General features: G+C 35.8%; 1 protein-coding gene and 1 non-coding gene across 2 annotated transcripts; both read right to left on the bottom strand.

Annotated features, from left to right (window-relative positions):
- Positions 1 to 1,334: 1,334 nt before the first annotated feature.
- On the bottom strand, positions 1,335 to 6,136 carry LOC147868841 (uncharacterized). Its single transcript, XM_087323952.1, has 5 exons — positions 4,745 to 6,136; positions 3,363 to 3,556; positions 2,866 to 2,931; positions 2,627 to 2,695; positions 1,335 to 1,836 (listed from the first exon to the last, which is right to left on the bottom strand). The coding sequence occupies exons 1-5, from the start codon at positions 6,111 to 6,113 to the stop codon at positions 1,765 to 1,767; spliced, it is 1,770 nt and encodes a 589-aa protein (XP_087180078.1). The 5' UTR covers positions 6,114 to 6,136; the 3' UTR covers positions 1,335 to 1,764.
- Positions 6,137 to 13,627: 7,491 nt separating this feature from the next.
- LOC147868840 (U6 spliceosomal RNA) lies at positions 13,628 to 13,730 on the bottom strand. Its single transcript, XR_015532373.1, has one exon. It is a non-coding gene; the product is annotated as a U6 spliceosomal RNA (small nuclear RNA).
- Between the last annotated feature and the right edge of the window lie 1,047 nt (positions 13,731 to 14,777).

Below are 14,777 nucleotides of genomic sequence, written 5' to 3'. Positions count from 1 at the left end.
GCACTTTACCAATCTATTGATATTTCTGGAATTAGATATATTTTTCAACGACAACTAAGATGTAAGCTTGACCTATACAAATATATATATCCAAAAATAAGAATTGACAATTTGTTTGCTTCACAAAAGATTCCATGTGAGTGTGGAGACTTCATCATTTCATATTTTATAAATTATTTGTTAATGATTTTTAATTTATTATTTCATAATCCGTCCGTTTTTTTACAAGATAACTAGGCTTAGTTAAAAATTCCATCCAGTCATTCATGAGGTTTACTAATAATCTGGATAGCCACATACTCCAATGAGAAACTACCGCAAACCATGGTTAGGGATTTTTAATGTAAAGAACTTTTCCAATTCATTACTTTGTGTCACTTTTATTTCCCTTTCAAAGAACATCAACCAAAATAAGGGAAGAAATTAGAAAAAGTTCAACCAACAATTGTTTTAGTCACACCACACGATCAGGATTCTCGAGATTTTACCCTTACATCCCAAGGTATATAATGTATTGATATTATTAAAGTGTTGAAAAACTTTGCTTTCTATTCCAAAAAAATCATGGCACTCTTTTTATGTTTTAAGTCACATGAAGTCCAGCACGCGACCTTAATGGTCATGATTCAATGCATTCGTTTTCGCTAACATCCAATCACAAGAAGTTTTAGTCATGTTCTCATGACATGGGAAAGAAGCACACTTTGCTTCAATTTTATTATAATCATGTGTTCAAGATTACGAAGCTTCTGTAAGGGACCGTGCTTCGCAATAAATATTCTACAACGATTATTGGTTGCAATCCACATTGTGGTCAAATCATAATAATACCAAAAACTTATTGATATAGAACATTAAAATATAATTTGCTTTAAGGACGTCGGGCAGCACATACACACATATTCAGAAAACTTTATAAGGGAAACGTATAAGAGAATTTTTAACAACTATATGTACAGTTTTAATTTTGATTGATGCCATAGATAAGTGATTCTGTCTCTCTACCATGATCCAGCTATGCTAAGGTTAGATAAGTCTTCTCATGGTGTTCACAATTGTTCATGGTACAGACTATGTGTACAAGCACATTTCCAAGCTTGTCATGCCAAAGCTCCGAGTGGTTGAACTTGAAAGCATTAGGTTCAACACTTTTTTATCATTCATAATTATGGATCATCACGCAAATATTCTTTGATCCTTTTATCATCCCTCGAGACAATAATGTTCGATGTTGAAATTGAGATGTCTTTAGTGTGGAAATTCAAGATGATGACAGAATATTAACACGGGTCTTGAACATTAACATTAATCCAAGAAGAAAGAGAGTTCCTTGGTCTATTTTGAAGTTTTGGAAAATTGTTTTAATTATTTCATAACATGAGATATAACAAATAGGTCCAATAATAAATAATCTTAAGGGGAAACATTCCATAAGGGATCGTACAAAATTTGTGTGCGAATGTTAAGAATTGATCCATGCCTCGGCTTAAGACTCTTGCTATGATAATGTGACTTCAATCAATCAAGTCTTAGAGCCAATATATTATCACATGTTGACTTGGCTACCAACCTCTCAAAAGTTTAAAAGCAAATTCAACTTTGTAGGCTTTGTTGTGTGTAGATTGGATCGACTATGAATTTAATGCTCTAGTGGTTCTCGTAGTATACAACATTTAGGTTTTCAACCTTGAGTCACATCTAGTGGGTGTACTATACTATGCACAAAGAGAGGATTCTCCATAAAAAATTAGATGGGAAAGCATGCTACAACTCTTTCTCAACTGTATTGTTGTTGTCAACTGAGCACCTACATTTCCCTTGAGCCTCCGACAATTCCTGTATCAAGAAGAGCAAGATACGTAAATCATTCTTTCATAAATGTATAATATTTAGATGTGTGGCTGATAGAACATTAGGCCTACCCAATATTGAAGGGGGTATTTAGGGCAACAATGCATTAGAGAATGCTTATTTCTCCTAGGTTTTAGAAAACTTTTGGCTAGTATTTGTTTTAAGATCAGTGATGTCATGTTTGAAAATATTCAACCAAATTGTTTTTACAAATCCCTTTAAGAGATTACTATTTAGTGCACATTAAAATATTTACCAAAACAAAATATTGAAATTGGTTCAAAAACTGTTGGCACTAGTTGGTAGAGCAATATATTTCTATATTTTCTGAGTTCCCTAAGATATAAATACATGCCCAAGACTTAGTAAAACATCATCGGGGTTCCTTATAATGATCCTTCACCCTAGTCCCAATGTCTATATTTAATTCACCCATTATTCATCAACAAAGTGCTAGCATTGAGTCCTTGCCAGGCGGGTTCCGTGTATAATATTTTAAATTCGGTATAACCTCAGCTTTACCTCCTTTCCCTATAAAAGGAGACATTTACACATATAAACAAAGTTTTCTGCCTACACATTTTCCCATGTGGGGGGATGAACCGGAGATGCTTCCTAATATAATGTTGACCCACATGATGAATAATAATGTATGGGAATGGTAGCTGATATTTGAGTGTATCAAATCCCAATTTAATTGTGTTGTAAGGATATGGTGTGAAAACTCACCAAATGACAAACCAATGCTTATATTATGATTCAATTTCATTCATACCTTGACCTGTCTTTGCAAATCCTTTACATATTCGACAGCCTCATCTAGCATTTCCGCGGTATTTGTTTGCTATAAACATGATATGTATCAAAATACTCAGCAAATCGGATGAGAAAACCAATCCTAATTAATATACTAGTACAGTAGCATCAATGTATGTGTCGGGAGCTGTTGGTCCAGTCATCTTACTATAAGTATGTACTTAGATCTAATGAGATGGTAGAATATATTAATGTTACCTTATCCATGTTGGGTACAAGTTCTTGCAGTTTCTTCATTCTTTCGCTGATTTTCGTCCTCCGAACCTAATGCCAATTAGAGTAAGAGCTATGCCAACAACTAATGCATGGCTTTAAAATTATGAGAGCTTTAATATTGAATTAACATCATGGCATTGATATGCATATGTATACGTTATTAGTGCTTTTCTAAATACATGTCCTTTGGGTTAGTCATGACACAATGATACTTTACATATAGCATATGTTTTTATTATATATAATATTACTTCAAATATTATGTATAATGGGACCAACATATTGGGATGGCATATCATTTACATGCATTATGCATATATTTATATGTGTATAGTTAATGGGCAAGACAAAACATATTCTTCATGATGCTACTAATTATTCAGTTAGGAAAATGGATCAAGAAAACAGAAGCAAGAAAATTTGATGCTAAATACGAGTGGCATTATAAGTAGAGGAGATTAAAGGAGGATGAGGCATACTCTCTCGGCAATGCTCCGCGGATGAGTCGCACAACCTCGTTTTGCTCTCGCTCGGCAGAGTACCGAATCGGCATTAAAATACATAGTATTATTCTCCGGGCTCGTAGCCGAAGTGCCCGCATAACAAAATTGGTTATTGCTAGCCAAATTAGTAGCACCTTCATCATCTTCACGATTCACACCAGAAGTTCCACCTAATTCCTGCTATCCACCAAAATACATATCCATCCACTACATTATGGTCGGACACTGTAACCACATTGTGTTGTTAAACATGGGTACGCTCTCTTGACGTATTCAAAATCACATATGTAGCTCTTATCGCGCGAATTAGCCACAGTTGCATACTATTATATCACTATATATCTATAATTCCAGCAGATCTAACATTGCAGCAACAAATTGCCTTCATGTGTGTGTGTGTGTGTGTGTGTGTGTGTGTATGCATTTATGTATGTGTTTATGTATGTATGTATGTATGTATGTATGTATGCAGTAATTCTAATCATTTGAACCGACCATCGAAAATGCAAGGGACATTCCTTGTATTGCATTTAGGGTTTGTAATGTTATCGATGTGAGGGACATTCTGAGAATTGAGTGTGTGTGTGTGTGTGTGTGTATACACACACACACACACACATTTACATCACAGGACTTCACACTATCCAAATAAGAGCCCAATACATCGAACCCATGCATCAGAAGAAAAATTTGATGTCCGTTAGAGCTCATTAAGAGGTCCGTAATGCAAAACACTTCACGAGTCAAGGAGCTGTAAGGAATGGAAATTAATCTATTTAATCAAACAAAAGTACTAGGCAGTTTTAATATATTGTATGGGCAGGACAGGGATGTCTAATTAATGTCCAAATCACCTCTTTCTTACAAGTGGTCATCCTCAAATTTCCATGTGATTTGTAATGCCACACATCTGCAAAGCGCTATTATTTGCATGTTTTAATAATGCTGCAGATTATTTTTTGTATATGCCCTTTATCTCTGTATGTAGTAATTCTGCAGATTTTTTGTATTATGTCCCTTTATCAGATGCATAAATCTTATTGATTGCATTTGGGAAGGACAAGATAGCAATTAAATCAATCAATCTCTCTGATATGACGGCGACATACATATCCGTAAGTGTGCAGGTCTTTAAAAGAAGGTTATGTATTATTACATGTATATCTTTCCCAGAAATCTACAGCGGCGAAATATGGTGTACATCGAATTTTCTTTATCCTGGTTTGGTTCATCCCAAAGAAATCTGTGTGCCATAAGCTAGAGTGATGCATATGTCTGCGGAAATTTTATAAGGTCCTAGACCTTATACCCTACAGATATAGTCCAAAATAATTAATTTATAATGAATTGAAATCCACTTGCCTGATGGTGCTGGTGATGATGATGATGATTATGTGGAGGAGGAGGAGGAGGAGGAGGGGGACGAGCTATGTTGGATCCTGAGTTAAAATTGCTGTTGTTGCGATCTGAATTATGATCTGACGATCTGAGTCTTTTTCTGTATAAATTAGTACCATGAACATGGGTGTTTGAATGATCAGACAGGCATATTGATGATCCATGATTATGAGGTGGAGGAGGAGGAGGAGGAGTCAATTGATCCAACAATACATTTGGGCCACTTGCTTCATCCCAACTGCTATTATGATTATTATTATAAACCCCAATATTCAAATGATTATAATTTGCTGGTACTGCATTAATGGAAGGGTCAGACGTATTGATTTGATGATCATTAAGTGCTCTTGTCGTTTCCTCATTGTTGTTATAGCTGTCTAAATCTTCCTGATCATCTGAAGAATTATTATTACTTGATGAATTAGATATGCCATTCATATGGTCGTTCAATAATAATAACTCTGGATGAGTACTGGAATATTTGTTTGTATGATTATGATTATGATTATGATTGTTATTATTATTATGACTAGTAGTATAAGCTATATTCAGAAAGCCTGGTGGGGAGCTACTGTGCCTCAATAGGAGTCCATTGCTATTTGTAGTTATCGTCATAGTGTCGTTAATTTGATCCATGTTCTTCTTATCATTACTTTTGTTCTTGTTATGGATGAAATTAGGATTAATGTTTATGAGATTGCCAGCTTCATTAATCGATGACCTGACTGTAGCAATTGTGGCACCTGCGGAAGGCGTGATGAATGGACTGGATCCGGGGCTGGACATAATCTCGTGAGATTGACGGAGACCCGATGGATTGGCTGTTGCAGGATTGACGATAGTATTAGGATTACTGTTAGTGTTGTCGGCAGATGTAATTATATTGTTACAATTGTTATTGTTATCGTAATTATAAGTATTATTGTTAAAACGGAGTTGAGGCTCCTGCAGGAAATTGAAAGAACTGTGATGATTGTGGTTAGTATTAATGTTATCTGCCATGTTTAACATGGAGCTAGGGGCAGAGTGATATCTCATGAGACCACTAGAAATAGGAGACATATTAGTAGTAGTAGTAGTAGTAGTAGTAGTATTTGTATTATGTCGATATAGGTTTCTTAGTGCTGCAGCTTGCTCTATGTCCGCTTTAATGCGGATTAATAATTGGGGGTGATCGAGATTAACAGAGTTTATGTCATTAATTAATCCGAGAGAACTTGGAGAAGACGATACAATGGAGTCAGAATTATTAGAGGAGGCGGTGATGAAGCTAACAGGAGTCCCGCTAAATTTAGGGGAAGCTGCAGACGTGCCGCTGGATCGATCCATACGAATATTGAAGCAGATCTGATGGCCGTGGAGACTAAAAGTTAGGAGCCATGGATCGATCCCATGACACACACAGATTTGGTGCAAGAGTATATGGTTATGCAGAGAAAATCAGATTTAGGTTACGCAGAAGAAGTAGAAAATGAGATTTGCAGAGTGAAAACATTAAAGAGGAAAAGGGAGAAAAAAAAAAACAGATCAAAACAAAAAAATATATAAATTGTGAGAAAGAGGTAAAAATTAAAAACACGAGAAAAATTGCAAGAAAAAAGGAGAGAGAACAAAAAAATATAGATACGTAAGAAGAAAAAAAAAAACAAAAGCAGAGAGAGAGAGAGAGAGAGAGAGTGTGTGTGTGTGTGTGTGTGTGTGTGTGTTTGCGCGGCCAAATATAGCGGCGAGTTTGGGGACCTCCAAATGTAGCCAAAAGAAACGAGTGACGAAAGATTCAAGAAGAGCTAAGTAAAAACAAAAAAGCAAAAAGCAAAAAGGGCAGGTAAAATATTTTCGATTTTTAATTTTTAATGAGAGAGTGTGTGTGTGTGTTGTTTCTTGATAAATCCCCGGCCGAATACATACGTACAGCTATTTTTTTAAAATTTTCCTAAAAACATACAGCTATTATTGGCAAACAGAAACATTTATGATTTAGGAAATGCATCTATTTGTTTCCCTCCCCCCACATCATACTATCTTCAAAAAATAGCGTTATTATTATTATACATGGCTCTTCATCAGGTTTCGGCAGAAGCAGAAAATGCCTACCACCCAGACACATACGTTTATTTATTTTATTTATGTATGTATACATACATACATACATACACACATTCATACGTATACGATACGATAAAAATATGCAGGCCCCACCCACCCTACTCCTCCAATTTGGTACATGTTCGAAGCTTAATATTGAATTCCTTAATTGTATGCTCCAGCAGTATAAATATATAAATTAATATATATATGATATATATCTGTGTGTGTGTCTCTCTCTCTTGTATGTTATTATATATACATATTTGTTTAGCTTGTGTTGTTGATGACAAGAATACGAGATTCTGCAGAGGTCACCCCTGCCACGTCGGCTTCCATGAAGCTCAATTATGAACCGCCATGTGGCACCAAGCTACATACACGTCCTCCCTCCATTTGGGCAGCACAAACAGATATGTGGTGAAAAAGAGAGCGCGTTGCGTGCCACGTCATGGTGTTGTCCTTGCTGGACTGACCGGGCCACGGATAGCTACAAAATGGTTTATGCCACGTTGTGTCCAGTGAGAAAAAATAAATGGCCCTGTTTTGTTTTGTGTGGTTTTCGAGAAGCAAAAAAAAAAAAAAAAGATTCGCAGAGAAAGTCATGGACGTCTTGACGAGGCATTTTACTGAATATTTTTTCCCCAAAAATGTTTTTTAAAATTAATAAATAAATGGTAAAAAAACGCATTTAAAACAGGTCAATCCTGTTTGGCTGCCACGTCAGCACGGGCTCCGTCTATTATATATAAAGAAGACCTGTTATTTTTTTATTTTGTTTTTTCAAAAATGAAAAAGAAAAAGGGGAGAGAGAGAGAGAGAGAGAGAGAGAGAGAGATTTGAATGACAGCTTAATCCAATAAATAAATAAAATAGGTAAAAAAAAATAGAGTCGTGATAAAAGAACTACTGAATGTCGCATTGAATAAGAAGGTGGTCTTGCAAAACGTCAGGAGGAAGTGAAGGGTGAGAAGCGCAGCTAGAGCCACGTGGCGTCCAGCTCAGCCCTAAAATACTAAAGATACTGATTTTCTTTATTGCTTTTTTTCCTTTCTTTTTCTTTTTACTTACTATCTGCTCTCCCCGCGTGTATTTTGATTTATTTTTTTGCTCCTGTAGAATAAAAACAAGAAGATTTGGATTTGTTTGATGCTGCTGCTGTTATTATTTGAACTTTTAGTTGTTTGTGCCCTTCTTTTCTACGCCTCCTGAATTTTGTTTTCTTGCCTTTTCTTTAAGTCGTGCTTTTTTTTAACCTTTTTCAAAATTTTATTTTTCGATTTTTCTAGTTTTTTTTCACCTTTTTATTCGTTCTATGTTTCATCTTCTTTATTTTTAGTTGTCTTTGGTGAACCGTGAAAGGGTAAAAAAACAGGTTCTCCACAAGAGTTTCTTGGTAGCTTCTAGAATAAATGTATGCATCAACCGTTTAGACCCTTGTGCAGGAATTTTTTTCAATGACACTTTGTAGGGAACTAGAAACACTTCATTCGACATTTAGAACACAACATCGGTACTAAGACATTTCGATGATATGGACATACGTGTAACACAAATGCATACATGTATATCTACCAAGAACAGCTCATCTGAAGAACATGTGTCGTGCACTATTAGAAGTTCGAACTACATCATCATATGATAAGAGAGAGAGAGAGAGAGAGAGAGAGAGAGAGAGATAGTGAGAGCAGTCACATTTATTTAAAAATGATTACTCAGATAAACATCATTGTAATGTACGTGCACAAAAAAGCCTACGGCTTAGAAGAAACACTTGGCAACTAGCCTCTCAACATTAGTGTTTTATATGATATTTATTTATGTATATATTTTAATCGAACACCATTTGAGCTTGTCGATGTGTTTGAACTAATGTTCAATTATTGGGGCGGGGGATTTCTAATAACCATCGCTTCGTCCCTAGAGGGATATGTTTGTAGTAGCGTGACACTCGGGTTTTGTTTTGTTTCCTTGCTAATGATACTTGTCATTATTGGCTAGTGGGCCACTAGCTACAGTTGGATGGTAACTTCTAGTGTGATTCATCATGATGATCAAGTGAAAATTCATAATGGTCACATCTTCGTGATACTTCAACTAGGATGCCTTTTGTTTTAAACTCTCTCTCTCTCTCCATATCCCGGCAATAAAAAACAAAACCAATGTTCAGGCTTTCAGCTACACCAACAGGGGACTAAATTTTATTTTTCAAGAGCACACCTAAAACAACTTATTTTAATGTAATAGCTATCAAAAAAATAGTGGTGATTGTTGTAAATTGGTTTCGTATTCGTTTGATTACCTTTCATAACCGAGGCTCATCCCCATCCTTTAATGTAAGTCCAACAATTATTTGTCTTTCATAAGCATATTAAGTTTATTCTATCTTAAGATATAAGTATAAATAAAAACTCTTATCACATAAAAATAAAGGTAAGAAAGTGCATAAATAGATACAAAGTCTCCATTATAGACATCCTAAATTATTGGTGGGGCCTCTTGTCAACTATAGATAGATAGAGGATCATTTGCAAACAAGGACTCTTGTAAATCCATGGAACAAAGAATTGACTCATATTTTTAGGAAAACTTCAAAATACACCATACACTTTTCTTTATTTCTCATATCGGTCTTATGTTTTTGCTATGCTTGCAAATGCCCAATGTCAACACCCTAAAAGGGCAATTATATGTGCTACTTGAATGACTTTATCGTCAATTCAGCCCCTTTCTATCTTCCCGGGAGTGGGGGGAGGGGTCACCAAAGTTTGTTTACGAAAAGTATCCAAAACACGTAGGTGAGATAAGCGAAAAGCCATTGATAACATAGATTTATTTTTCCCTTTCTGAGTGTTTGTGCTTTCACAATTAATGCATCATTCCTTTTAATGCTCCTCCTCACAAATCCTACATGTAAACCCTCTAGAGGTGAGTGTGAGTTTATGTTATTTATGGTAGAGATGAGTGTGAGTTTATGTTATTTATGGTAGAGGTGAGTGTGAGTTTGTGGAGGAGTTGGGTATTGGAATTTTTGGTTGAAAGAGAACATGCTCAAGGGGGTGAGGTCATGACAACATTTGTTTGTACATGGAATAAGCCAATCTAGAACTTGTGATATCCAAGGTGAATGAGAAAATTTCCAGGGAATGAGCTAGAAACTATGTGTTTGTACGACATAAATCATTAGTCATAATGAACTATCACCATCGAAGAGAAAGTATCAAAAACAAGTTCGAGAAAATCACAAAATTTATATAAAAAGAGTTCTCGCTTGAAACAAGTAAAAGTGTGTATGTACAAGCGTAGCGTCAATGTGGGAAACAATTATTTGAAGGAAACAAAATATGTCATTTCTTTCTAGACTTGGCTTGAAATTTCTAATTTTACTTGCCACGCTCATTAAAAAATAATAGCAAGAGTAATGTACACTACGTCAAAATTTGCATAAATTTTATTTTATTGCGTTATTAAACCCAATCTATCACTCCCAAGTTTCATTTTTGAAAGATTAGGATGTCACCTTAATATACAAGGTTCCTTGCTCCAACAGTTTGCCTATTTTTAGGTAGGGCTACACCTTGACACATTAGCACTCAAGTGTTACCATGATTGCACTCTAATATCTCAAGAACACATGCACAACCTCAATCAATTGAAGCTCGATTATTATAAAACCATAAAATATTTTTGTGGAACTATGGGTGCTCATTACAAAGCTATTCTTCGAGTGTTGATAGAGATTAACACCCACTTTCGTGCATATTGACATGGTGAGCACATATGCATTTCCTAATTTGTAATGTCAATTTCCTCATTGCTTTCTCAAATTTCTCTTATCTTTGGGCCCTTTTTACCTTCATTGCTTGTTCTTTCCAATGGATATAGTGATGATAGATTATCCTTTTTAAAATTGCATCCAAGAGTTCAAATATATTTCTAAGCTTCTATAAACATTCTTTACATGTAGAAATATAGGAGTGGTCATGCATGAGTTCAAATCCTGAAGAAATCGATGGCAAATTGAAATTGCATAAAGGATTGTAGAGAAAAGGTTCTTTATTGTCATTGTAACAAAAACTCCCCTAGTCGAGATCCCTTGTAATCTATATTGATTTGTCCATATAACTCATGGTTTTCAAGATTTCTTGATTATAAATCCACATGACAAACAACATTGAAATTAGGTTCAGGTTGCCATTCTTCCTTCTTCTACTTGAACTCACAATTCCATTCAACTCGCTTTGTCATTGTTTGTTTATCTTACTTATAAATATAGATGCACTTACACACCTTAGCATATTATTGTAACTTGTAAGACATGCATAAAGTGAGACATGGGTTCCATTCTCTCACTATAAACTACATTTTTCCAATTTTCATTGGAATGACAAAATGTTGTCTCTTGTTCAAAAAAGAATTTCAGGAGCATGTGCGTTTTGTTTCAAGAATGTCCAATAGTTTAGGAGTGTGTTTCATTAGTGCACCATCATAATCATCATTAGCTTGAAAAGACGGCTTGATCTAAATGAAACATTAACAATGTCAAATAGTTTAGGAGTGTGTTTCATTAGTACAACTTCATATTGTGGTGTGGATGTGTTCCTTTGTGCCACCCTTTTAGCACACCCTTTTTAGCTAAGCCAACCAATATGGGTACCTTTGTATCAACTATAAATTGCGCAAGAAGTAAGAAGCTAAGTAGGTCGGTTTTGATCTCTTGTGTGCATTTCACATATTGGTGGAGAAGTGGGGTACCAATTCCCCATGTCCAAGCATCCACCTCTTCCCCCTCACCTTAGGTTGCCCACTAACTTCTTGTCCCACAAGTTTCTCCGATCCCCCTCCTACACGATAGCCCTCATGTCCCCCACCTCAGCCAAGTCCATGTGGCCCTCGGTCCACATGAGCGATTGATCTTTCTCCACCAATTGATCTTTCCCCGATTCCCCTCCGACACGATAGCCCTCCCGTCCCCCACCTCAGCCAAGTCCACAAAAGCTATTGATCTTTCTTCGCCAATTGATCTTCCCTCGATCCCCCTCCTACACGATAGTAGCCCTCTTGTCCCCCACCTCAGCCAAGTCTAGGTGGCCCTGACTCCACAGGAGCGATTGATCTCTATCTGCCAATTGCTAGCTCATTTTCCGTCACTAGCCCACTCCAACTATTATCTGATCATGGCAGCTAGTTCCACGGGGATGTCTTCAATGTCGTTGTAGCTCAACTAGGTGCCCATCATGTATTTAAGTCCCCATACCATCCTCCGACAAATGGCCTCACCGAACGCCTCAACAAGACCCTTAAGAAGGAGATTGTCGCCTACATCGATTCATGCCACAAAACCTGGGATCAAAGCTTGCCTTTCGTCACACACACCTACAATACATCTGTACAGGCGTCGACACGGATCAACCATTTTCGAGCACTCTATGGACGTAACCCTCGCCTCCCACCAGAATCGTCCATTGATGTCCATTCGAAACCCGCCAACATGGATAGTGCCACTTGTGAGCTCTATCTCCAACAGATGCTCCCCCTCCTTCGACAAGCCACTACTCATGTTCCTATTCTTGTTCTTGTTCCTCAGTCTCTTGTTTCTCTTACGGGGGAAATGTGGTGTGGATGTGTTCCTTTGTGCCACCCTTTTAGCACACCCTTTTTGAGGATGCATGTACCTAAGCCAACCCATTCTTTTAGCTAAGCCAACCAAAATGGGTACCTTTGTATCAACTATAAATTGAGCAAGAAGTAAGAAGCTAAGTAGGCTGATTTTGACCTCTTATGTGCATTTCAGAATATGCTTGATTTAAACATTATATGCAAATATAACTCTTTATTAATACGACATTTGAAATTAAATATCATCTTTACATCAATTTTGTATAGGAAAATTTTAATGAAGAATAGTTAAAACAACCAAAAATACATAGCATAAGTCAATAACAATTTAATGTCAACATATGTGAACTTATATCTTTATCTCAAATCTCTTGTCGTGTGGCATTTGATTGAAACATGAGGACCTAAGGTTATCTTTAAATCAAAATTAAGTTCAATCTTAGGTAAAAAGTTCAAAAAAGTTAATGCATATGAGTTTAAGATTAAGGATGATATTGAAGTTTTTGTCATCTAAAGAATTTGAGCCTTGAGGGCCCAATCTTTACAAAAAGGGATATGGTCTTGTAGTAACCAAGGAATGATAATTGTAAAACAAAGAATAACTAGATTAGTATTTAATATATGAGATGAGCAATGCACGTGATTGTTGTGATAAATGATGGTGAACAATAGATAGAAAGGACCATGATGTAAAAAAAATTAAAAACCAAAGTAGGATACATATGCTTATCAAACTTAAGATGAACACAAATATTATATTGGAAAATGAATGTTAGTTATTAGGAATATTCATGTGAGGATTTGCAAAGTAGCATGCTTACACACCTTTTGACTTGGAAAATTTTAACCTCATGTTATGTAATTCCATTAGATCACCTCAGTCCTTTGAGGCCTTTGATTTGGATATGTCACATATGTTAGATGATCAAGTTGGAGGGTGTGACCATGTGTAGATGTGGGAAGAGAATGAGGAGATGTGTATGAGAAAATGTTCACTCACTCACTCTCTCTCCCTCTTTTGCATAATTAGCTTACCTTAGTGGTAAGTCATTTACACTACTAAATATGGAATGTAGGGGTTGAACCCATGACTACCTGGTCTCCATTGGGTATCCTTACCAACTAAGCTCTCTCTCTCTCTCTCTCTCTCTCTCTTCTCGATTTGTGCGTGTCATCCTTGCGCAGGGGCCATGCTAATCTTCTCTGTATCGTTCCAATTTTATCAGATGTCCCCGAAGGGTCTCTCTCTCTCTCTCTCTCTCTCTCTCTCTCTCTCTCTCTCTCTCTCTGTGTGTGTGTGTAAAAGCACACAATTATATTAATTGTATGTAAAATCCACTTAGTTACAACACTTCTTAGTCTCTGTTACCTATCATATGCTTATATAGGGAGAGGGATGTCCTGTAATGCCATTAAAAAACTTGAATATGCATTTGAGGAAATGATCCCCACATGCTCTAACATCCAAAAATTCCACATGAGAATAGCTTTTCTTTTAGCTTCTTTATTTAGGCTTTCACCCCATGTCTATTATCAAACATGAAAGCATTACGCATATTCCAATTGTGTTGTAGTCCCCAATAGCGTAAAATTTGGAACAATATCTCCATCTCATGATTTAAACCATAGTATGAACCATACGCACCATTCGTGCATTCGTGTTCGAGAATGATTCAATCATTCGAGAATGGTAAACACCCTCGAAGAATGATAAATACTATACTTTTGGATAAATTATTTACTATAAGGTAAATATTTTTTCAAGGTAAAAAAATTGCAAAAAAAACACATTACCTTCTTAATAACAATATAGAAAAATGACAAAAATTACACGAATTATTTCAAAATGATAGAAATTATAGAAAAATTAAAGCAATTACAAGCTTTATAGAAAAATTACAGAAATTATAGAGCAAATAAAAGAAAAATTACAAAAATTACAAAGAAATGACATAGAAATTACAAAAATTATAAAGAAATTACAGAAATAATAGAAATTACAGAAAAATTACAACGAAATTACAGAGAAATTAAGGAAATTGTAGAAATTGCAAAACAATTACAAAAAAATTACTGAAATTAGTGAAAATTTACAAGAATTTTTGTACTACGTAGCACCTACTACATAGTACATACTACACCCTAAAGTTTAAACAACTTTAGACCCTATTATTAACCCCAAACATACCAGAATCTCGTTGGTATGCCTGGAGAAGATGTGTAGTCATTGACTCACTAGTGACTAGTGTGCATGATGCAAGCAGCGGATCGTTCAAGGAAAAGGAGGAA

This window comes from Azolla caroliniana, unplaced genomic scaffold (genome assembly GCF_043228905.1).
Source record: "Azolla caroliniana isolate FFs.n. ecotype wild unplaced genomic scaffold, voAzoCaro1.0.p SCAF_1, whole genome shotgun sequence".
In the NCBI taxonomy this organism is placed as follows: Eukaryota; Viridiplantae; Streptophyta; class Polypodiopsida; order Salviniales; family Salviniaceae; genus Azolla; species Azolla caroliniana.
This window is presented reverse-complemented; position numbering and strand designations above follow the sequence as displayed.

Excerpts from the sequence above, each read along its gene's own strand:
- LOC147868841 (XM_087323952.1), bottom strand. The coding sequence starts at position 6,113 with ATGGATCGATCCAGCGGCACGTCTGCAGCTTCCCCTAAATTTAGCGGG. Across the intron at positions 2,932-3,362 it reads CGCGGAGCATTGCCGAGAGA|GTTCGGAGGACGAAAATCAG; the intron begins GTATGCCTCATC and ends AATTGGCATTAG. Across the intron at positions 2,696-2,865 it reads TTGTACCCAACATGGATAAG|CAAACAAATACCGCGGAAAT; the intron begins GTAACATTAATA and ends TCATGTTTATAG.